General features: G+C 37.2%; 1 protein-coding gene across 1 annotated transcript in view; it reads right to left on the bottom strand.

Moving 5' to 3' along the window:
- Positions 1 to 9,506: 9,506 nt before the first annotated feature.
- The window catches only part of mpped1 (metallophosphoesterase domain containing 1), a 48,206-nt gene continuing 31,608 nt past the window's right edge, over positions 9,507 to 26,104 (bottom strand). Inside the window, exons 5-7 of the mRNA XM_026923401.3 lie at positions 17,103 to 17,218; positions 16,328 to 16,441; positions 9,507 to 12,782 (exon numbers count right to left, since the gene is read on the bottom strand). Of these exons, the coding sequence (XP_026779202.3) occupies positions 12,664 to 12,782; positions 16,328 to 16,441; positions 17,103 to 17,218 (349 nt within the window). The 3' untranslated portion in view covers positions 9,507 to 12,663. The remainder of the gene's footprint in view (positions 12,783 to 16,327; positions 16,442 to 17,102; positions 17,219 to 26,104) is intronic.

Below are 26,104 nucleotides of genomic sequence, written 5' to 3' on the forward strand. Positions count from 1 at the left end.
AGTGCTTTGTGTATGTATGAGTGTGCGTGTGTGTGTTAAATGTGATAATGATAAGAGAAGAAAGCACACAGAGTTCCTGTAAAAGTTTGGGCTGTTAACTCTCTCTGCTCCAGCGGTGGTGTATCATGACTCTGTGCTCTGAAAAGAACAGAATTTCACTGTACTTGTATAAGTAAGGAATAAAACACCACAGGGCATGCTGTTATAGGAAATTAATCAGTGATGGAGTTACAATAAGGTTACTATTGATTATTTTCCTACAACAGTGTTTTATTTCTTTTTTACCACAGCAATTTTCCAACAATTACAAATGTTCGCTTATTTATGAATGTCATACTTTTCTTGTTATCCATTTATAGTTACTTTTAATGTTGTGGAACATCCATGAAACAACTTAGATCCTGTTATCACTGATATTGTAGCAGTTACGAACAATCATTCAGCAGCTTCTCTCTTTTTTTCTCTTGAAGTAAATCCAGCATGTCATGTTAATGAGAAGTGGGAAAGATGCAGTCAAACATGCATTTTGTTTCTACACTAAATGGTAAACATCTGCCAGGATGAAACAAAGAAGACAAATTAGAAGGAAAGTTCGTTTTCTTAGAAAGAATGGTATGTATGCAGTGTGCATTTTTGACCTGGGAATGTGCATAGTGTGGTGTACCTTTAATCAGATTTTTGAGTAAAGCTTTAAAAGTACATCAGTGGTCCTTAAGGTCCAATTAAATCATTGTGAAAAGTATATAAACACATACTAAAGGTATAAAAGATGTACTCATGATAGTACCAACCCAGTGACAAGGAACAGTACAGTTTGGTACCTTTATTTCTGAGTGGGTGTGGCAGCATTTTCTAGAAGTGTCATGGATAGACTGGAGAACTGATTAATATTATGGAAATTCTAACGTATCCATTTCAGAAGTGGTATTTAGAAACCTTAAATTCAGACCGTGTATACAGTCTTTTAGGATGAGATGTTTTTCGAGGTTGGCACTCCTTACCAGACAGCTGCGAACGTGAGCTAATTCACAGGCTGTCTGTATTGTAACATCAGCTTTGCATTTGGTTTGCAGCTTTCATATTTGTGTTTTCATTTATTTGTGAGTGTGCTTCACTTCTTCATCCTTCAGGGATTTTTTTAACCAGTTTTCCCTCCATGGCATATTATTTGCATTTTATGAACTGTCTTATATCTCTCCTATTTCTATTTATTTATTTATTTATTTGATTTTATTTTGTATGTCACTACAACACCATTACTTTCTTGTCTTGGACCAAAAGGAGTGGTTTCTGAGCAGCTGAACATTTCCATTAGGATGCACAACCGTCACATGGGAACTGGCGTTCCCATCTGCATAAATAAGTGCTGCAATATGCAGCACGTTTCGTACTAGGAAATGTGGTTACTAAGCTAATCATAAGGCCGAGCGACATTCCTTCAGGGAACAGCTTACATTAGTAACCCATCATTCCCTTTTAGTCAGCTAGGAGCTAGCACCAGAACAGGGATATTATCCCACATCTCTGTCAAGGGTAAAGCCAGTGGATAGACAAAATTCAATCTGGAATAACTAGTGTCCAGTACAAAATCAGATGAGATTTGGTTGATCTACAATCCAAAGTTTCTCCTTGACTGTGACTGTCAAGTAGAGTTGGCTGTAAATGTTTTCACAGGCTTAACCTAACTAAAATTCCTGACAGATCTTCAAAAGTTTTAGTTAAACACCAACCAGCCAAGTCAGTGAGTGACACCCACAAAACTCCATAAAAGACAAAATGATGACTAAATAGTGAAAAAGTGGCATGTTCTACATCAGCCACTGCAGAGCATCACTAACTCTTAATGGTTATTCTTATTGGTGTTAATTTACAGAATTGTTTTGGAATTCTTTCTTTCAAGTCATTAATATAAAACAACTGGGTTTCACTACACTTTTCACTTATTGCTTGAGTGTAATTGAAATAAATAAGAGATTTACAGCATAATCAGTGTAAATAAAATTGCAGTAAGTGATCGCCAAATATAAGATTTAAAAACCTCCTTATATGTAACTTTACACAAACTCAGGAGCTCTCATAGGATACAAACATTTTTCTGAACCAAGTGTAAATGCTCTGTAAATTCTTGTGTAAATGCCATGATGACCGATTTACGAATAAATTTGTTCATATCCAGTATGATAAATGACACCCGCAGTTTGTATTTTGCCCTTGATCCAGTGAAAACCGCATGCATGTAATAGAGGAGGCAGAAGCTGCAGCCATATGGGCCAGAACCCTTTGGATTTGAATTAAACGCATAATCTTCTCTGAAACTGAGAGATGCTCTGACTCTGAGGTGTGCCCTCATGGCCTGTGACTCTAAATAAAGGCCAAAGGGGGAAAAAAGGTCTACTGGGGAACAAGAGAGCACTTTTCTCAGTTGGAAGTGCAACAAAAACCCAAAGCAGTAAAGATACTCTAAAATAACAGATGTCTCTCTGAGAGCATCATCTCTGGTTTCGGCACAAAGCAGCCAGTCGTCCAGATTACTTACAATGCACAGCCCCCGCAACTGCAGTGATGTGAGAGCCAGAGAAAGAGACAAACCAAATGTGTATGCTTTCCCATACAATGCAAAGTACAGAACATTTCAGACCTGAACATGCCATGATCCCAGTGTTCGAATACGAGATGCCTTTTCATGCCTCAGCCATCCAAATAGGTTTTATGTTGGAAGCAGCCTCAAACTGTGCAAGGAAATACATCTGTCATGACTAACTGTTTTTAGCACTGAAGACACAAGAGCATTGTTACCCAGTCCTCCTGTGTGATGGAATAACAAACAGGTCAATTTGCAGTAATGTTTACTTGTGATCGTACCCTGGTCAACAGATGCAGCCATAGACCTTTTCGACTGTAAGATAAATTTCATGGACCCCTTCCGAATATAACCCAACAATAATCCATATAATCCATATAATCTATATAATCCAACAATACAAATATTAAGATCATTATTTAAATATGTACAATAATAGTTTGGCTATTTATTTCAGGCATAGAGGTTTTAATTTCGGAATTTTCTACTGACAGAACAAACATTTTTAAAATTCTCATTATGGCGAAGATGATAATTTATACTTGTTTTTGAGTCATTGAGGTTTGTCTTAAGATCTGGGGAATTTGGAGACCAAGTCAACACCCTGAACTCTTTGTCAGGTTCCTCAAACCATTCCTGAACAATTTTTGCAGTGTGGCAGGACGCATTATCCTGCTGAAAGAGGCCTCTGCCATTAGGGAATACTGTTGCCATGAAGGGGTGTACCTGGTCTGCAACATTGTTTAGGTAGGTGGTACGTGTCAATGTAACATCCACATGAATGCCAGGACCCAATGTTTCCCAGCAGAACATTTACCCAGAGCATCACACTGCCTCCACCAGCTTGCCTTCTTCCCATAGTGCATCCTGGTGCCATCTCTTCCCCAGGTAAGCAACGCACACACACCCGGCCGTCCACATGATGTACAAGAAAACATGATTCATCAGACCAGGCCACCTTCTTCCATTGCTCCATGGTCCAGTTCTGATACTCATGTGCCCATTGTAGGAGCTTTCGGCAATGGACAGGGTTTAGCATGGGCACTCTGACCGGTCTGTGGCTACGCAGCCTCATACAAAGCAGGCTGTGATGCACTGTGTGTTCTGACACCTTTCTATCATAGCCAGCATTAACTTCTTCAGCAATTTGTGCTACAATAGCTCTTCTGTGGGATTGGACCAGATGGGCTAGCCTTCTCTCCCCACACACATCAGTGTGCCTTGGGTGCCCATGACCCTGTCGCCAGTTCACCAGTTGTTCTTCCTTCGACCACTTTTGGTAGGTACTAACCACTACATCCCGGGAACACCCCACAAGACCTGCTGTTTGGGAGACGCCCTGACCCAGTCATCTAGCCATCACAATTTGCCCATGTCATAATCACTCATATCCTTACATTTGTCCATTTTTCCTGCTTCAAACACATCAACATTGAGAACTGACTGTTCACTTGCTGCCTAATATATCCCATTCCTTGACAGGTGCCACTGTGAAGAGATAATCAATGTTATTCACTTCACCTGTCAGTGGTTTTAATGTTATGGCTGATCAGTGTAAATATACAGCACTGTGCAAAAGTCTTAGGCACATGTAAAGAAATGCTGTAGAGCAAAGATGCCTTCAAAAATAATTAAATTAAATGTTTGTACATTAAAAAAATATAAAGAGCAGTAAACAGTAATAAATGAAACAAAGTCAATATTTGGTGTGAGGACCTTTTGCCCTAAAAACAATTAGTAGTAGTAGTAGTACACTTTGTGCACTTTTATAAGGAAATGAGCTGTAAGTGTTACTGAGCATCTTGCAGAACCAGCCACAGTTCTTCTGGAGACTTTGACTGTCACACTTGCTTCTTATTTTTGCAGCAAAACCCAGCAGCTTTCATTATGCTTTCTGTCTGAAAAGTGGCATCTTATGTAATATGTTGCTTTCTTTACTGACATACAAACATTTTTCTGTAACCTTTAATTTTGTGCTGGAAAACTACTGTTTGGAAATGTAAAACATTTTTGTACTGACTTGATAATGTAAAAGCCTTGAGATAAAAATCTCTAACAATGATTGTATTAAAAAAATAGGGTGCCTAAGGCTTTCGCACAGTACTATATATATATATATATATATATTAGATTGCTCACTATAATTTGTTAATATATTAAAGGGTCTCCTTTTAATTTTAATTTTAATAGTCTTTTTGTCTAGCATGTGCACTGCGTTTCACTTCCACCAGTTGTTGGACATACATACTTAATATAAAAGTTCAAAATAATGTGCAGGGACAGAAAAACAGAAAAATAGAAATGAATTTAATTGACTAGAAATGAACAAAAAAGATGTATATTTTTGGTGTAATGTGGCTAGACATTCCTATGCCATTATGCTGGACTTGATTTTGGCCAACTGAAAGTCATTCCTTCACAAAATACTCAAGATTTCACTGCAGCACAACCACGAAATCAGCAGAGCTCTCCACTGAAATGAATATTATGCAAATGTGCAAGTGCGCACAAAAAGTAGCATAACTCAAGAGAGGCAATCTGGCACTGTGTGAAGTGCAGTGACTGATGATCAGTATCCTAATATTATTATACTGATAACAGCATTTATAAGTTGGTAAGTTGTTATTATAGAAACTATAACGTATTAGAATGAACGCATTAATACTAATTGCTGATTTGTCTTGCTACCAGAGTATTGCTGTTATAGAAAATGAATCAACACCTTCTGACCAATCAGATTTGAGAATTCAACAGTGCAGTGATACTATTAAAAAGTGACTGGAAGTCTCTTGTCGCTACTTACTCTGATGAAGTGAGATTGGTCAGTGAGATTGGATCCAAATGCAGGTTTATTCACATCAACTACATCAGAAAGTCAGGATCTGAATCCAAAAGGTCAAAGAGTAATATCCAGTTACACAGACCTAACAAACAAAGCCAGAAGAAACCAGACATATTATCAAACACACAGGAAGCCTGTTTTGATTACGTATTCAAACTCCAATTCGACACAGGTGCAATCATTTACCACTCGAGTGAATGTGCTGGCGAGGAAGGAGCGAGTTCCTCAGGGTGTGAGTGTGATATCTGTCTAATCTGGCGTGAAGTTTGAGGAGGCTGATATCTCAAATGGTTGTAAAAATTGTTATATTTGGTTAGAGTTATATTTCAGCCTATAATCCGATGCTGAGGATTGTTTCGTTCTGTTGCTTCACTCTCAGTGTGAGTCTTGGCACTACGAGCGTCCTTAATAAGCCCCACTGCCCAACTGTGAAGCGCTCGAGAGGAGGCTCAGATGCTCCATCAGCTCCTGCTGGAAAGGGTTCAGTTGGGGTTAAAGGAATACGGACCCAAAACAAGATGAACAGATCAATTTGGAGAGCTTTGAAGGTGCTACAGCAAGTAGCGTTACTTTTCTTACATAAAGACAACAGAACTTTTGTGCACTCTTGGCCAGTCTTAGGTGTCACCTTGTCCTCATGCTAGCTCCAAATCTTAAACCAAGCAACCAGCAACCACACTTCCTGCCTGGGCTGCAACAACTAACTGACAAAAGTGATAAAATCTGATAATAAAAATTGTCTGTAATGAATTTCATTATTGATTTGATTGAGTTGGTCTATACTGTATAAAGAAGCACTCTGTGGCTTCACTACACACCACAAGTAGCAAAGCTAACTGAATCAATTGGTTTATAAGTGGTTATATAGTTTTTTTTTTTTTTTTTTTTTTTTTTTTTTAATAAATGCTACATTGGTTACTTCTTTTTTTGACATACACAACTATAGATTTTTAATGTACTATTCTATATTGGATTTAAGAGTCAAATCCAAAGAGTTGATTCCACACACTCAAAATGAGTCACCTTGTGTACACACAGCAAACTAAATTGAATTCATCATCTGAGTGTATCAGTTAGCCAGACGACTAGTGGACATTGGCCTTTATTTTGAATTTGCCTTGTCAGAATTGCAGGTAAGGCGCTCTACTAGCGATTCAGACCAAAATATCCTTAAGTTAGAGTGTCTGATAAATAAAAAAATAAAACTGGTCGACATAAGAACGCAATAATATTCTCAAGGCATAACAGATTGTCTGATAAATGGATTATTCCACAATAAAGGTGCCATTTAACTCTTAAAACTTTATTTTTTAAATAATTTTTAAACATTGATTCTAAGAAAACATGCTGTTCATAAATAGTGTGTGCTGACAATGACTGCATTTAAATGATTAACAGGGTTGAAAGTAACAGGATTGAGGTTTAAGTGTAGAATTAGCAAATACAGAAAATATGGTTAAATAACATCCATGCTAATGTCATGAGGATATTAAGGACATTATAACAATTACATTTTACAGATTAATAATTTACTTTCAAGCTATAATTTGTGTAACAGGGTGACTGACAAAGTGACCATGTCAGTTGATATCACAACATTATTATTTTAAAAAAGAAAGAAAAAGGAATTTTATTTTCTTCTTCTCGTGATCTTTAGAAAATTTCAGTGTTAAAACGTGATTTGTGGAATATTTAAACTATTGCATAAGGATGAATATGTTCGGCTAACAGGGCTGAGTGAAGTGGAACTGAAATGTACATAACCTGTAATAGATGACTTGTGGAAAACTGTTGTTTCATGCATGAGATGTTAAATTCATTCACACATTAATGCAAAAATCATCAGATTTGAAGGTTTTTAATGATCACATTTCAAGGTGAAGTGTAGTTATAGTGGGCTGGGGCGAAAGTGCTGTAGAGGTTTTATTAATGGTTTTACATATAAATATATTTGTAAATGTAATATCAGACACAAACTGAATCATGCAAACTATTGTATTGTACTTAGTGTCCTGTTATTTAATTAAGCCTAGTTAATATTAACTGATTGACTGAAATGTTGGAAAGTTTTTTTTTAAACAAATAACCTTAAATCCAACTAACCTTGGTGAAAAATAATTGACAGATTAATCAATGATGAGAAATAATCATTAGTTGCAGACTTGGTTCCTGCAAACCACAACTGAATCTACGTGTCAACGTTATTTTCAGTAAACACTTATTAAAACTGAGCTGAACATGCAGCATAAAACGAAACATCTGTGCCGTGTTTTCTAAAGCACCGCCATACAACATAACAGGGAAAATGCTACAAGATAATGTTTAAAATACGACAAAAATGAACAGATCTAAAAAAGAAGATAAGCGTAATCCCAGTTCAGTTAGAGGCATAGGGCAATTTTGGATAAAGCACATTTTGGAAACCTTGCAAGTGAAAGCAGCATGAGTATGTCCGTAGAGGACTGATATAAAAAGGGCTTTTTTTCTCCGAATCACAGATGACTGAAAGAAGCACTGTGCTCAAGTAAATCAGGAAAGGAAGTGGAGAGCGGGTAAAAACTCAGCAGGGACCTCCCACCCTGAGGCTCTGTTCTGACACTCTTCTGATGACAGAATTGGGAGATTTCGTCTTTTTTGGCATCGCAGGAGAGCCATCGGCGAACAAAGAGCGGGGGCTGGTTTAGCATGACTCCCCATGGAGCAACTCCGTAGTGCCCTGAGCCATGTTAAAAGTGGGTGGGTGAAGCTAAACCTGGCAACCCGCATGAAATCTGCCACCTACCAAAAAATCTCTCCAAGACACAATCTGTACTAACCAGCAATGTCCAAAATCCCAGACAAAGACTGTAAAAGACAAACAAAAGATGCCACCACAATTAATATATCATGACTAATAACATGTCGTCTTGTACCAGAAAATGTCTTTGTCTTTTGTTCAGGATATAAGACAGTATGAACTTTCTTCTTGTCATCTTTTCCTGTGCCCCGAGGCGTTGTCATGGTGATAGTATCTTACATGATAATGGGAAAGCTATATGGATGTGATTGTGCCTTGCTGAACAATTCTTTGCAGAAAAAAAAGATAATGCTTGCCAGAGGTTATTATGAAAAGGTACGCCTCTACATGCCTGTAGATTAAAAAGGACATGGACGGCCAGGTTCACTGCAAATAAGTTTATTATTTGTTCTTATTCATGATGAGGGCCAGTATTTAATCTGGCTATAATAAAACAGCCGTGACATCTAATAAATAGGGAGCTTCAATTTTCACAGGAAGAAATATTTCCAGGAAGAAGGGGATCTTTTTCAGAATGGAAGAGTTTTGATGAACATATGAACAGGAACAGTCCATCTGTAGATCAGTGAGGCAGAATGTCATCTCTCTTTACAGAAAGAGAGAGAGAAAAAAAACCTCACATATAATTCACACATGATTAATATGTGATTACATATGAAAAACATGTGAAAGTGCATTTCCACATTACACTCGGAAATGTGAACTAACGTGACATCATGCGACATCATGTGGATAGTACGTGATACCACATACGTGATGAAAACAACATATCCTCTAAAATAAATGAAAATAAATTAATTATGCATAAAAACAAAAATTACATGAAAATAAATGAACTATATGAAAATAATCACATGAATATAAACCAATCAGGTGGAAGAATCGCATGTGAAAATGAATCGCATAAAAAAAAACAAATGTGGAAATAAATGAATCATGTTTAAATAAAATTACGTGAAATTATATGAATTGTTTATAAATCACATTTTAAAAATAGGTCATGAAAAATTACAAATGTGAAAACAGTGTGAATTGTGTGAAATCAAGTCTGGAAATAAATGAATCGTACAAAAATCACGTAAATCATAAGAAAACAAACAAATCATGTGTAAAGAATCACATGTAAAGACGAATCATGTGTAAAAATTACATGTGAAAATAAATGAATCATGGGTTAAAAATATCACATGTGAAAACAAAAGAATCATAAAGAATCAGCTTGATTGGTATAAAAATCACAAGTGAAGAGTAATGAATCATATGTAAAAAAAAAATCACATGAAAATAAATGAAGTATATGAAAATCACATGTGAAAAGAAATAAATCATATGTAAAATTCACTTGAAAATAAATGAATCGTGTTTAAATCAGATTCGAATATAAATGAATCATGTATAAATAAAACACATACACTACATGAAAATGTGTCAAACATAACATTTCTAAAAACCATCTTGTTCACATGTAACGTTTGTGTGACTTTTCTGTAAGAGAGTGTGCACTCTACAGCACTCATACAGTGCACTCCAGAATTATTGGCACCCCAGAGTCATGGCAAAAACACAAGGCAAAAATGCTTGTATAAAATAAACATGGCAAAAAAAGAATGTTGAATGTTGCGAGTCTTTCACACAAACAATTTGAGAAACTAGAACCAACTTATTTTTTTCATTCCTGGACAAGGTCATGGTGTATCTGGATTCTCAAGCTACTGCTGAAAATAACCTATATGTTTCCCACTATGTGTTTCCATTGCTGAAAAATGACAAAAAGTAATGTTCAACCTTCTTTATCTTTCCAAAGTGTCCTGCAAAAACAAATGTCTCAGTCACATTTTTGGCATTTTCAGACATATAAAAAAATACAACAGTAATTTTATGTATGTCTTAACGCTTACTTGTTTTCTTTCTAACGGTGCTGGTTGTCTATAGGGTTGTTCCACAGCATTACTCAACGATTCTGGCATCCTATAGCATCGAAGTGAATCTGGCAGCGTATTCTGGGACATTTAACACCACTCACACGCAGTATAAACCGGCCCTTTGTTCCCATCTAAAGCTATGAAGTGCTTGACGTGATGATGCATGATGTTTATTTGTGCGTGAGTGTGTGTGTGAGGTGGAGGCTGACAGCGAATGACATCTCAGCAGAAAAAAAATGGCTATAAAGAAAGAAACAGGTGCCTTTTACAGAGATGGAAAGTGTATAAAATGGATTGCATTAAAAATGGTAAAAAAAAAAGGAAAAGGAAAACAATAAGCAAGAGCTAGAAGGGAAAGAACGGACAGGAGCAGAAAGGACATGAGAGGAGAGAGATGTCTTTAATAGCATAGTAAAAGCCAGCTACGAATAAATTACACTCCATCCCGCAGGATTACTGATGTAATTATTTGAACGAAGGATTTCATTAGGATGTGCAGAAGTGTGGAAGAGTGAGGTGACCGAATGAAGGAGAGAATATGGTTTGTGCCTGTGTAAATTAGATTTTCTCAAATAATTGATATGAAATTCAGATCATTTTGATTGCAACAGAAAGCAGAGAAATGTTTCAATCTCACACCAGGTTGGAAAAATAGAAACACCTAAAAGGAGACATGTGAGCCGTTGGCACGGATAAGATTTTACTTTTGCGTAAATGATTTTCCAGAGAACAAAAAGGAAGGGTTTGACAAGGTTTTCTCCGTATCAAGACTTTTGAGTGTTAAAAAAAAAGATAAAAAACAACAACAACAACAACAAAAAAAGATCGTCAGCACAGATAATGCACACCACAACAGATTGTCTTAAAAATATCAGAATAGTATGGAAAAAAGATAAACAAACAAACAAACAAACATATTTAAAAAGTCAAATAAATATATAAAGAATACAATACAACATGGTGTGCTGTTATAGGAAAATTATCAGTGATGGCATGGTGTGAGGCGGTTCGACACGAGCATCCAGAAGTGTTTTATTTCTGTTATATGCACCACAGCAGTTTGTCAACGATTACAATCTTTTTCTAATTAAAGAACGACATGTTGTACTTTTAATCTCTTTTTAGTTACATTATTGTCGTGGAACGTCCGCAAAACAAGTAATTTCCTCATAGCACTTATGTTATAGCAGCTATAAATAGTTGTTCCCTCACCAGCCTCTCTTTTTTCCCCTCTCTCGACATTAATAAGACAAAATAAATACAGATTGACACTGGAGACTCCTTCCATAAATGCTAAATTAACATCTCCTCAGAAAAAAGAAAACTTCACCATATCAAGAATTATACATTCATTTATGTAGAACGTCCATCATACAAGTCCCTGTGTAAGTTGTTACTATAGAAACGACCAATCAGATTCAAGAATTCAACAGCACTGTGGTAAAAAAAACCAATATGGCACACCAATTCAGACTCCAAGCCTTTATATAATCATCCAAATGCTGTTCTCTGTCATTTTCTTTCTTCAATCTAGAGTCCTACATTTTCCTTTCTGGCCATTAGAAGAGCTTTTTTGACTTGATGCTCTCTCACACATGCTCATCTGATTCATACACTTATTCATCCACGTAAAAAAAAGACAAAACAAAAGACCACTTTATTTAATTATGAATATAACAATAACCATAATCAGACCTGCCAAACACATGAAAATGAACAACTGCTAGGAGGAACGTTAGAAAAATTATAGGTGCGAACATGTAGAGTAACATATACTTGATAGGCAAAAAGTGCACTTTGAGCATTTTCAGATGAGAAGCACTTAAAAAATGTAAATTAAAATATCTTAATGACTTCTAATCAGCACTTTGAAAGAAATGTCATGGTTAAAGATTCTTTAAAATGATTTAATTAAGGACAGTGTGTTACAGACTCACTCACATCACACGTTTTACAATAAAACAAATAACGGAAGCATAAAAATGGAGAATTTCTTGTACAACAGCAACTGTACATTATATTTTCAGTGTCTGATTTGGAGTCCAAACCCTGATGAGAGGTCCTCTCTGTACAGCACTGAAGAACTCGAGCGGGAACAACAAGGCTGGAAATGGACACGTCCATCAGATCAGATCACATCAGATTACGTCCAATCAGCACACGGGCCTTTTAAACCTTCTCCGGTGTGAAGTAATTAAAAGCTCAGACATTCTTATGGGCTTCCAGAGTTTTGTGTCTCACGCAGTCCATATGATGGTTGTTCCAGTGTGTGTCCACCATTAACAGACAAGAGGGATTGTCACAACATTTCAAGTGCAATGAAAGCGTGAGAATCACTCGGAAAATGAGGCAGTAGCAAAGTCAGGATTCGAGAACAGAACATGGCACAACAACAGATTCAAATCTTCCAGAGTAGTCTCTCTCTCTCTCTCTCTCTCTGTAATATGTACACAAAACAGCACCCAAATACACTTAAAAATTAACCCTGATTTTGGGAGGCGTGAGGCGGGGCCAAGTTCAATCACGAGCTCCTGGGATTGGGCAGATCAAAGACGATGGGCGGGTTCATGGGTTGGAAGTTGACTGTGCAGGCAGAGGCATTAACAAACGTAGTGGTTCCATCGGTCATCATGCCATAACCTAACAAACAAACATACACACACACAAAAGCAACCAAAATACATTAAAGGTATAGTCAACAAGTTCTGTAGCCCCTCCCTTCAGTGTTTCCCCTCCCACAACACACATGCTGGACTGCTACGCTGCGTTTGACTTAACTCAGAATTGCGTTGTTTTCGACATTAAGCTACAAAGCGGGGAAGAAACATGGACACCTTCATGTTTGTCTTTTGTTAGCAACAATCTAGGCAGCTAGCTATAATGAGTGATGTATATTTACCTCCTAAAAACACAAACTGTATAGTCAGAGTTTTAGATTTAAGTGGATATGTCAGTATGTTGATGGATCTTAAGTAAATACTAGTATATAGTAGATATAATATTAATATATATATATATATATATATATATATATATATATATATATATATATATATATATATATACTGTTGATGTTGTGAGCAGCCATGTTGATGTCATATGATGTCATATGTATATAACTTGGGGTTGAGTAGGAATTCCGAGTTGAGAGTGTGTTTTCTTTGACTTTTCCTAGTCCGAGTTATGAGTTTTAGTCGAATGAAGCCCTAGTACAAGACATAAAGCTTTCTGAATGGACAGACAACATAATTGACAGGCAAATACACACTCCTCCTTGTTGTCTTTGGTTGGTTGTTGTTGGTCCACATCATTTGCTTTTTTCATGCTACAGAGACCAGAGTTGCTCCACTAACAGATATTTTATTGACAGCTCAGAATGTGAGGAGAACTTCACTAAATATTACAGAAAAATCACTGACCTCACCTTTAATTCTTCATTCAGAGTGAAAAATCTGATTTAAAACACTGTGTAAATTTGAGAAAATCAAAATGAGTGGTCTAAAATCTAAAGAGATCTGTCAGTTTGTTTAGCGAAAACACGACAGCATTCATATAAAGAATGAAACCCGACGGGGCGTGGAGTAATTTTTACCCTTAAGTTGATTGTTTTCTTATAACAGCATGTCCTGAAGTGTTTTATTCCTCTTTTATCACAGTGCTTTTACAACAATGTTTTTTTAATACAAGGGCTTACAAAATAATTACAGTTATAGTTGATATGACAAATAAACAAAATTCTGTCTAAACTTACGCATACATGACATATGACTCACAAATTGTATATTGTGCCACATGGCAAGAGTGCAATTTTTAGTTATTTATTTGTAATATTATTTCATACCATGCAGGGAGAATCATGTCATGCATGCCAGAATTATGACAACATGACAGCTGATACAAAACAAGAAAAAAAATCACACATAGCTTTGAAAAAAAAAAAACCCTAATGCATTCATGTGTGTTATGATTACGGATGTTCATGGTTCATGGTGTAAGTGACAGCCGGTATATACAGCTGACTGAAGAGTACACAGGAGGATGACTGCAGGACATAGGGATCTGATCCTGAGCCTGAACACTGGATCAGAGCTGAATCGGATTTGACATTTTTTCCAGTTCAGTCCACTGATATATAGAATGTCATGGCATGAATGTGTGTGATACAGCTGACAAGTTATGAGTTAAGACAAGCTGACAAAATAAAATACAAATGTATATTGTAGAGCACCCTGCCAAAATGCTTACTGTGAGAATGTACGGGTGTTGGATGTGTATCAGCGAATATTCAAAGATTTAATATCAGAAGTGTATTAAGAATCAGAAAAATCCTAGTCAGCACCAGTATTCTTAATATTAAATATTGATGCTAAAAATAAAAAAAGCATTCGAGATATACTGGCCGAGAACGCCAGACTAGTATCGGATTAGACGTGAAAACTTTTCCCAACTGATTCACTGATGGAGTTTCTGCAGTGAACACGCGTCATGTTGCTGACAGTTGCTCAGTTACCGACATCAATTCATATTGCATTAAAGATTAAAAATTGAGATAGTAAAAAGGTGAAATAAAAGACAACCAGAGCTCCCCCCTCTCAAACTCATTCACAATTCAGCTTTACTTGAACACTATAAATATTACTGCAGCACAGAGAACAGCAGAGACACTTGCTCACAGCGCAGTCATACACATAAATAATTTATACCCTCCCTTTAGGCATAATTAAGGTCTTTTTACGATTCTTTGTAACATGATTATAAATGAAAGTGAATTCATTTGCCATAACACACCCTCAGATCACAACTTCATAACATAATAACAAAAACATGAAACCTTTTTGCTAAACTAAAACTCAAACTGACAAATACAGTATGACCTTGCATATTTTCCGCCAGCTTTATTGAAGGACATTTTGAAGCTCAGCGCTAATTCAATTCTGTGTAAATATGGAAATCTGCTGAAAGAAACCGGAGCCTAATGGAGTGTTTTTGAGCTCACAGCAGATCGAGCTGAGTACTTGAAAAATACTGTAGCAGAACCAATCAACATATAAAAATTGGCGGTAGTTCGATGACTATTTTTCTAAATATGAATCATTGCAGCTTTTTATCCAATCACGTGCATTTATATAAATTATTTGGCTGAAGGCAGCTTATCGAGAAAGTGAGTTTTCACATACTTTCATAGATTTTTTTTATTTCATTTCCCCTTTCTGGTGGGATTAGTGAAGTGATGAAATGGCTTGTTAAAACAAAAGTCGGCAACAAAAACGTAATGTTTAAAGATGATTGGATAGACTTCAAAACATACTTGATGACTTCTTATTTATAGTCATGAACTTATCCAGCATCCACATCAGATATTTTTCTGCACCAAACAGTAAAGTAAAGGTTTGCCATGATATGTCTTAATAATAAGCAGCTACTCAATTTTTTTTTTTTTTTACCAAACACAGAGATCACAGTCCCCACTTTTTTATTGGCTCACGAGATCAAGGTTTGCAAATTCACAGGTCAAATTTCACTTAGATAAAGCTGGCACAAAAATAAGTGAGTGCCATCAGATACAAATGTGCATCTTTTGCGTCCCGCGTCCTTTCCCCTTCAGTGAATCAGCAAATTTTATTTGTATTTAGTTTAGTTTTCGGGTGTCACCTGTATCGCCATAGCAATGGGTCAAAAACCGTAAATGCTACAGCTAAACTGTAGATGTTGGCAGCATTGAGGAAGAGGTAACCATTTAATCATGTTAGTCTCTTATCTGGAATTTTACGTTCAATATTCCCAAATGGCAGCTGAAAATCCTACTATAGGTTTACAGTCAATGCTTTTACCCATTATTTTACCTACACACTAAAAACGTTTGATATTTAAAAGTAACCCAACTTTTTTCCTCCCCAGTTTGGCCTTGGCAATTCCCACCCACTATCCAGCTCTCCCCCATCATACCACAACTACCAACTGGTGAGGGTGAAGGTTTACACGTGCTTCCTCCGAGACACGTGAAGCCAGCCAACCGCATTTTTTCAAACTGCTGCTCATGCTGCATCACAAGGCAGCGTAACATACTTAGAGGAAAGTGCTATCTGCCCTCTTCCGCATACATGAGCTCCCATACGCCCACAATCGGCTAGTGTCGCTTAGTGAATCATTACTTTAAATGTGGAACCGATGCAGGTGAACTTTACCTTCATGTATGTGTCCAAAGACGTGTAATTTGGGTTGGACTCTTCTCTGCACTGTGTTCAGCAGCTCCATGCAGCCAACACGCTGCATTTTCCTCGGCACCCAGTCTAAAAAACCTGCATTAACACACATCACAACATTACTGAGCCAAAAATGATCATTTTTGCTTTCTCAAGACGTAAGAATAAATCACAAATTATGGATATAAATACGTCATTTCTATACTTTTATCCTTGTAACTACACCTAGCATAAATTTAGTTGAATTTTTTTTTTTTCAGGTGACAACAGCTGCTTTTTATTTGTTTTGTTTTTTTGACTGGAAAGCTTATTCACATTTCCAAGTACAGACACAGGTTATGTAATAATTTGTGCTGAAAGATTACAGTTTCCTGGAATTCTGTTAATGACGGTGTTCATCTGCCGTTTTTTTTCTCAAAACAACGAAACAATTTTTGTGATTTTTCTGAACCTTTTTTAAATAACATCCAGTCTTTATAGAGAAACTTTCCCCCCTCCCATATATATTATATGTGTGTGTGAGTGTGTGTGTGTGTGTGTATATGCGTGTTTTATTGTGTGCAGAGGGATTTGCCGCACTGCGAACAGCGTCTCGATGCTGCATGCTTTAGCAGCCTGCTGTAGCCACTCCATCTGCCAAAGCCCTCAAAGCAAATGTGTGTGCGTCAATGTGTGTGTTTCAGTGGAAACAAACTCACAGGAGAAAGTCGTGAAGAAGTGTGTACCTGCATATGTGTGTGTGTGATTAGTGACTCACCCAGAGGAGGGCAGTGTGTGAGCAGGATGTCAGTGGAGTCGGGGATCTGGTTCCACTTGTCCAGCAGTGCTTGCCCTCGTGGAAGATTAAAACCCCAGCCGTAGTACCACGGCTGCCTGCCTCAGGGGAACACACAGAGAGACCAGGGGGAAAAATATGTTTAACACACAGTGTGTAGATGCAAAACAATCTCAGACAAGTGCAAATGATATCATCATCCTCCTCTTTATGAATAATATCCACGTCCAGGTCACTGTGATGCTGAGGACGGTAAGGACAAGATAGAGGCATTGATTGTTTTCCTATAACTGCACGCTCTCAGTGTGTTTGATTCCTTACTTACTTCACAGATAAGTGTGTAAACAATACGTCAGTACAGCAGTTATTCTATAACACTAGCACCTTATTAAACTTGTTGTTCATTACAGTATTAAATAAGGAATGCTTTTAATTTTTTTAAAAAAACATAAAAAGTGAAATATACAGCGGGTCATGTTTCTGACTGTGTTACTAAAAAAAATTGTCACTAAAATAAGACTTAAAGGGGTCGAATAAGAAGAAAGAGAGCAGGAGAGAAATGGTGAGGACAGTTAAGGGAAGCGTTTACGAGGCTGCATGCGAGAGAGAGAGAAAGAGCCACTTTGAGAAGGCGGAGTTGGAGCTATACGAAGGTTTGATAGCTCTGCCTGTGTGCCATCACTTTGATTGCAGATGCACCAAGCTTGAGTGACGAAGTAGAAATTAACATGTCACTAACAATCTGTCCCGAGATCCATCTTCTTCTTCTTCTGTTTTGCTTTATGCGTGTGTGTGTGTGTGTGTGTGTGTGCGTGTGTGTGTGTGTGCGTGTGTGTGTCTCAAAGTAGCAGTCTGCTCATAAAAGTTGCTCAGATTTGGTAATTTACAGAAAGCAGTCACTTGAAACGTTTACTTTTGGAGAGTGGTGTTTGCTGCATCAGTGTCCAGAGGCAAACGTGTGCTTGTGTTTTTGATGCTCAGATTTCAGTTGCAAACTGTGCAGAAAAAAGAGTTCTTATATTATAAAATAAAAAAAAAAATTATATTATTTAAATATATATTTAAATAATAAATAATTATAAAAACCTTTTAACTGTAAAATGTAAAATTCATTTTTATCATTTCTTATAAAACATTAATCAACCAACATTAATTTCCTAGTGCCAATATTTAAAGATATTTCTCACATTACAAGGTTCTTCATCATCACAATCACACCACAGTAACAAAAACAAAACGAAAAGGTTTTAATGATATTAGTGTGCACCTTTGTACATAATTGGACTTGTAAAGCTTTAAAGATACACCACATTTGCCTTTCCAGGTTAAAGATACATACTTTAGTGACAAGGAAAGGTACAGTTTAGTACCCTTAGTACAGTCTGAGTGTGCTAAAAGTGACACTGGAGACTCCTTCCAAAAAATGCTAAATAAACCTCTACTTACAGAAAACCTCACCATATCAATGAGTACACACATTTTTGACCTGTTTATGTGGAGCGTCCACCATAGAAATTGTTACTAGAGAAACGATAACGTGTTAGAACAAGCACATTACAGCTGGAACTACTGTTAGAGCTGCTGTTATAGCAAACTAATCAACACCTTCTGACGAATCCGAATGATTTATGCAATGCTTATGAATGCATTATAAAGGACCAATGTAGGTGTCCTTCAAATAAAGCGTGACCAAACATCTGAAGTGCTATGAATGTCATTAGAATAATTTACACCTCATATCTTAAAGCATTCATAATGGCATTGCATACTAATCCTCATATTTAAATATTCCTCTCTGTATTTGTGAGAGTGTACATGAAATGGTTAAAGAGTATGTATGTAGAGTGATAAGTGAAATAAGTCGACTAGCTGAATCCATATTGAATTCATCCGACTTTCCGCAGCTGACGAATAGAGAGAGTAATATTAGTAAGCAGAGAAAAGAAAACAAGTGTTGATCAGAAAAGCAGAAGTCAGCAGAAACGGAGTGAGTGATTGAGTGAGCGAGGGAGGGAAAGAGAAGCCTTTCCAATATGTTGCATACACAATGCAGGAGAAGATTTCACCGACTAATTTACAAGCAACAGACTGGGAGGGCTTGTTGAGTTAATATGATTTCTACCAGGCCAAAGGGTTATCCTAACACGTATAAATCACTTAAACAGCACACCGAGCTGTCAACAAGCACACAGTAAAAAAGCTCCTGTGTTTTTCATAATTTGTTTTTTTTTATTTGTTGAGGTGGGAAAAAAAGAGCTCGCAACAGCTGTTTGCTTTTGCATGCTGTCTCCTCTGGTAATCCCACGAGCTGGAAAGTGAGGAGAAAATGTAAAAAAGAAAAAAAGAAAAGTAAAAACAGTCCTAATCTGTACTACATTTGAGTTGACAAACTACTAAAAACATTTTTTTGCAACAACTAACAGTATCAACATAGTCTTAAGTTATCACTTAAATCTTACATGTACTAGGTGCAACGTCCACTAATAATCTCTACTCTATCTCATTAATGTGAGAGTTTATGTATAATTCTGGTTTATGTAAATTCTATTTTTGTCACAGACAGTCGGAAAAAGCATTTCGATGCACGTTATGCTGTGTATAGTTGTGTGTGTGACCAAAAAAATTTGAATTTGATTCAAATTTGAAATTGATAATTAATTACATCTTTATACTTTGCATAAGTATTCAAGTATGCATAAGTATTTGAACCTTTCCACATTTTTTGCAGTTGAAGGTACAAAATATTTTTTTTTATCATAACCAGTACTTGGAAGAACTGCATTTGGCTGCAATTACACCTTCTGGGATATGACTCTATCAGCTTTGCACATCTGGATCCTGATATTTCTGCCTATTTGTCTTGGCAAAATTGCCCAAGCTCTGTCAGACAAGCTAGTGAGCAACAATTTTCAAGTCTTTCCACAGAGTCTCAGTCAGATTGAGGTCTGGATTCTCTAAATTTCTTGGATTTGAACCACTCCAGTGTAGCTTTGGCAGTATGCTTAGGCTTGTTTGTCCTGTTGGAAGGTGAGCTTCTGCCACAGTCTGAAGTCTCTTGCAGGCTGGAACAGGGTCTTTCTTCCAGAATTGCCCTGTATTTGCAACTTATGCTTAACCCTGACCAGTTTCCTGGTCCCTGCTGATAAAAAGCTTAGCTACAACATGATGCTACCACCATCATGCAGTTTAGGGTTTCATAGAGTTTTCTCTCATCTCAAAGCTGTAGATGTCTCCAGTTCTTTCAGAGCGACCCCTGACCTGATATTTGGTGGACAACCTCCACTAGACAAAGTCCTGGTTGTGCCATATTCTTTCCGTTTTTTTCATAATGTATTGAATGGTACTCTGTGGGATGTTCAAAATTTGGGATATGGTTTATAACCAAATTCTGATTGATACTGTTCAAGAACTTTTCCCGTACTTGTATTTATTGAGATAATGTGACACTTTAATTGTACACAGATCAAATCCCTTCAACTAATTATGTACCTCCTGATGGCAATAGGATGCCCCAGGGGTAGTTTAGGGGTTTCACAGCAAGATGGGTGAATACTTCTACACTGTGTCAACAGTCCAGGCTGGTTGAGGTAGTGTCATGGTGTGGGGAATGTTTTCTTGGCACAGTTTGGGCCTGTTAATACCAATTAATCATCGTTTGAATGCTACAGTCTATTTGAGTATTGTTTCTGACCATGTGCATCCATTCATGGCCACAATTTACCCACCTTCTAATGGCTACTTTGACAATGAGAACATGACAATGAGTTCAGTGTTCTTCAGCGGCCTTCCCAGTCACCAGATCTAAATCCAATAGAAGACCTTTGGGATGTGGTAGAATGAAAGTGCACCTGAAAAATCTGCAGGAATTGCATGATGTAATCATGTCAACATGGACCAGAATCTTAAAGGAATGTTTCCAACATCTGGTGGGATCCATGCCATGAAGAATTGAGGCTGTTTTGAGAGCAAAAGAAGGCTCTACCCAGGATTAGTATAGTGTTCCTAATCGGTGAGTGTATGTGTTAATGTATTCTTATGCACTAATCATATCAAGGCATTTGGCTTGAAGAAAAACACTGTAGGACTGTAGGTGCCCAAGTTTCAACTTTAGATTTGTTTAAGCAAGTGGGGAAAAACACATTACAAGAAAGTCTTGATGTTTTTTAAAAAAAAAAGACCATTAATGTTTCAAAGGAATTTTAAATGTAAACGCAGACCATGAGTGAGCTCATTCAGTTTGATTTAAGAATCGACTGAGATAGACAGATTTGAAACTGAGCAAGATAAGATGAGGACTGAGGAATATAGATGAGAGAAAAGCAAAGGCTGAGTGAGAGTGAGGGAAAAAAAAGGTAAGGAGAAAGTATGTAACTACAGGCTTCAAGGCTAAACACAAGACTCTATTTATCACCATCACCTCTTGGTGAATCAATTAAAGGTACCATGACCTTAATTACAGTGTGGACGCCTGTGTGGGTGTGCACACATGCATAGAAGCGGGGCAAATGCATACGTGTGCGGGAGTTATTACAGAAATGTTTAGCCTTTGACACTCTGCGGTGTTGAAGTGGGGTGGGAAAGGTTGTGAGAGTCGGCAAGGCGAAGCTGTCATTTTTCATAGGACCTTAAACAACTACTTTAGTGAAGCGTTTCACACACACAGCAGCTCATTAACTCTGTCTGTTTCAATTAATAGCTCACAGGTCACATAGTCTGCTGGGGATTCGCACAGAGACCAACAGCCTCCACACACATCCACAGATCCATTGTCAATTTAGTTTGTGTTTTTACACCTACAACTGTAAAACATGCAAAGAGGACCCTGATTTCCTAGGTGTCGCTGTAATGCTTCACAAAACTGACACACAAATAGAGTAATACATTTTAAGACTAGACTTGAAGCTTGAGATGTGCTCAATACAGAGATTCTTTTTTTGAGATGACACATATGTTAAGCACACCAGCCTTGGAAATCTATCTTCTATGCTTTTAAGAAGTGTCAGGCAATAAATAGTTGTTTGCTGTATTAATTAAATGTCTTATTTTTGCAGTAAAATCTGAGTTTCGCACAGATTTATTGCTATGCTATGACCAAACACAACAACACTTCAAAGCGGGGAGATCGATCAGAGCCATTGCACAAGCATTGAGCATAGCCAATACAACAATTTGGAATGTACTGAAAAAGAAAGAAATGACTAATATACTAACAACCAGAAATGGAACAGGTCAGCTAAAGAAAACAACAGCAGTTGATGACAGAAACATTGTGAGAGCTGTGACGAAAACCCCAAAATAACAGTCAGTGATATCACCAACGACCTCCACAGGGCAGGCGTGAATGCATCACAATCCACCTTTCCAAAAAGACATTGAGAGCAGAAATATGGAGGCCACACCACAAGATGAAACCACTCATTAGCAGTAAGAATCAGAAGGCCAGATTGGAATTCACAAAGAAATACAGAGAAGAGCCACAAAAAGTCCTGGAACCAAGATTAACCTTTACCAAAGTGATGGAAAGTCCAACATGTAGAGAAAGAAAGGATCTGCTCATGATCCAAAACATATGAGCTCAATGGTCAAGCATGGTGGAGGTAGTGTCATGGCGTGGGCTTGCATGGCTGCTTCTGGAACAGGCTCACTAATCTCTACTGATGATTTAACTCATGATTGTCAATTTACGTGACTCCTGTGACTCCAAATGACTCCAATCTAATTGGCCAAGTCAATCACCAGACCTTAACCCCACTGAGCATGCATTTCACCTCCTGAAGAGAAGAAACCAAAACAAACCACAAATGTAATATGATGTAACAGAAAAACAAGAGGCAATGTAAAAATGAAAAATAAAAAAGACTATTAAAAAAATAAAAAAGATATCATGGTGATACACAGTATGATATACTGTAAGAACAAGAAGATGGCAAGCACTGAAATAAACAGCTAATAGGAGTTTAGTATATCATCAATATATTACTGCACGCATAGTCCTAATGATAACCATCCCATTAATCACTGCACTGTTGCTTTAAATGAACAAAATCACTTCCACCCTCATCGTTCAGCAGCTTCTAAAATAGCACTTGATCCATCACAGCCTATTATTTTGCAGGAGAAACACTGTATCTACTGCTTAGAGTCACAGCACGTGACTGTGTTGTGTTATTTCTTTGCTGTATTTTCATTATGTTGTTTTATTTTGTAGCTGCATTGTGTTTGTGTTATTTGCAGTACTGAGCTTTGTTGCTGAGTTGTATTGTGTTAATCCTTTGCTATATTACATTATTTTGATATTGTCTTGTTTTGCTATTGTGTTGCTGAGTTGTGTTGTTGTGTTTTGTCTTTGCTGTATTGAGTTGTCTTATATTGATGTGTTTTGTTATTTGCTGTACTTTGTGGTGTTATTGTGTTTCTGAGTTGTGTTGTATTATTTGCTGTATTGTGCTGTGTTATTGTGTTGCTGAGTTTTGTTGTGTTATTTCATTGCTGTATTGTGTTATGGTGTTGCATTTTTGTGTTGCTGTGTTGTGTTATTTGCTGCAGTGGGTTGTAGTTTTATGTCGCTAGTTGTGTTGTGTTATTTCATTGCTAAATTGTGTTATCGTGATATTTGCTGTATTGTGTTATTGTGTTGTGTTATTATGTTGCTTAGTTGTGCTATTTCATTGCTGGATTGTGTTGCATCACTCTGTTATTTGCTGGATTGTGTTACTGTGATGTGTTACCGAGACGCAGTTGTGTTACGGCCGGATGCAGAGTGTGTGCACATTGATGTTTAATGAGAGAGAAGGCAGCGGTCCGCTCACACACCGCTCTCAGTCTGATCCCAGCACAGCGGGAGAGCCCAGCTCATCTACACTCCTCAGCCAACGCAGCCATGCTACACACACAGTGCATTAAACACACACTGAGACACACTGACACATACACACACACACTGAGAGACACACAACCTCTGACAGAGGGACAGAACCCCTGGACTGCACAATATATCAGTCTCACACAATAGGAGGATTAAACCATTCTACAGCCAACACAGGCGCGTATATGATTCCGTGTGTGTGTGTGTGTGTGTGTGTGTGTGTGTGTGTGTGTGAGGATGAGAAGTTAGTGTAAGTGTTCCATGTCTCAGTGGCTGTGTGTTTTTTTTTGCCCCCCTCCTCCACCCAGCTCCTCTCTCTGGGTTAAAGCGTGGCAGATTTGGGACATTTGGTCCACAGCGTGACTTACGCAACACTCAGCAGGTTCAAGAGATTCAGAGGACTACTGGCAGTGGTGTACTGCATGAGGCGCACACGCACACACACACACACACACAAAATGTTGTCGTACTCTCATTTTGAGGACCTTCCATTAGCATAATTATTAATGCAGCTGATTAACGCTGTTACATATAAACTTAACCCTGACCTTAACCCCAGTAACCAAAGGGAAACTTAATACAGCAAAGAAATAACACAACGACACACTTTGTAACACAATAAGGCAACAGAATAATACAACTTTATACAGCAAAGGAATAATACCTCAGCATAACTCAGCACAACAATATCAAAATAAAATCAATATAGCAAAGAAATAACACATCACAATTCAGCGACACAATAACGCAACAAAATAACACAACTCACTAACACAGTATGAAAATAACAAACTCAAAATACACCAAAGAAATAACACAACACAACTCAGCAACACAATATCGAAATAACAAACTGAACACCATAGAGAACTCACACAAGTCTGCAACACAATAACACAACACGATATCAAAATAGCACAACTGAATATAGCAAAGAAATAACACATCACAATTCAGCAACACAATATCAAAATAACTTCCACTTAATACAGCACAGAAAAACAAATAAAAACACAACTCAGCAACACAATATCAAAATAACACAACTTAATACAGCAAAGAAAAAAACACAACACAACTCAACTACACAGTAATGCAACTAAGTAACACAATACAGCAGAGGACTAACCCAACACATCTCAGCAGCACAACAGCACAACACAATATGTAAAGCACATCTCAATAGCGCAGAGAAATAACTCAGTACAGAAAAGAAATACCGACACAACTAGACAACACAACACAACATCAAAATAACACAATAACATTTTAATACAGAAAAGAAATAACACAAAAACAAAACTCAGCAACAAAATAACACAAGTAAATTGTTCATATTGTGATTGGACTTTGCACAACACAAGTCAACATCACAATATCAAAATAACACAACTCAATACAGCAAAGAAATAACACAACAACACACAAATACTGTTTTTGTATGTGTAGGTTGGACAGTACATTTGATTTGTCATTAAAAGGAAATTAAACTCAGATTGTTTTTTTTTTTACTGTGTACATCCAGTTTGAGTGCATGTGTATGTGTGCGTGTGTGTGTGTGTGTGTGTGTGTATCTTCTACTTCTCTGTATTTATAGTGACTGCATTGGGAGAAAAGCTCCACTCTGACTGAAATAATGTAAAATCAAAGCAGCGGCATCAAGTCACATACTAACAGCTTTAATCTGATTACTCCTTACAAACATCACAACTAAACACACTTCTCTGACAAGTTGCTAAAGCTGTCACACAACTAAACTAACACGGACAGTCTCACAACGACGCACAATAATTACACAATGTTGTTACGTATTCTCCACACACTGCTTCTGACAAAAATAGGTTTTAATTTCATTTTAAGTCAGCGAGCTGTCTGGATTTCTTTTGTTGCGCTGCGAGCTCGTGTTAAAGAGAGAAACAACACAAAGTGTTCACGCAGTCGATACAAGTGCCCCCCAACACACACACACACACACACACACACACACACACACACAACAAAATTCATTTCCATTCCATTTCCATACATCCATATAATTATAAAAAATAGGTCTGTTTAATTAAATTGAAATAGTTGGTAGGAGATATTAGTTGGATATTTATGCTTTTCTTGTTTGCAT

Source organism: Pangasianodon hypophthalmus, chromosome 18 (assembly GCF_027358585.1).
Source record: "Pangasianodon hypophthalmus isolate fPanHyp1 chromosome 18, fPanHyp1.pri, whole genome shotgun sequence".
Classification (NCBI taxonomy): domain Eukaryota; kingdom Metazoa; phylum Chordata; class Actinopteri; order Siluriformes; family Pangasiidae; genus Pangasianodon; species Pangasianodon hypophthalmus.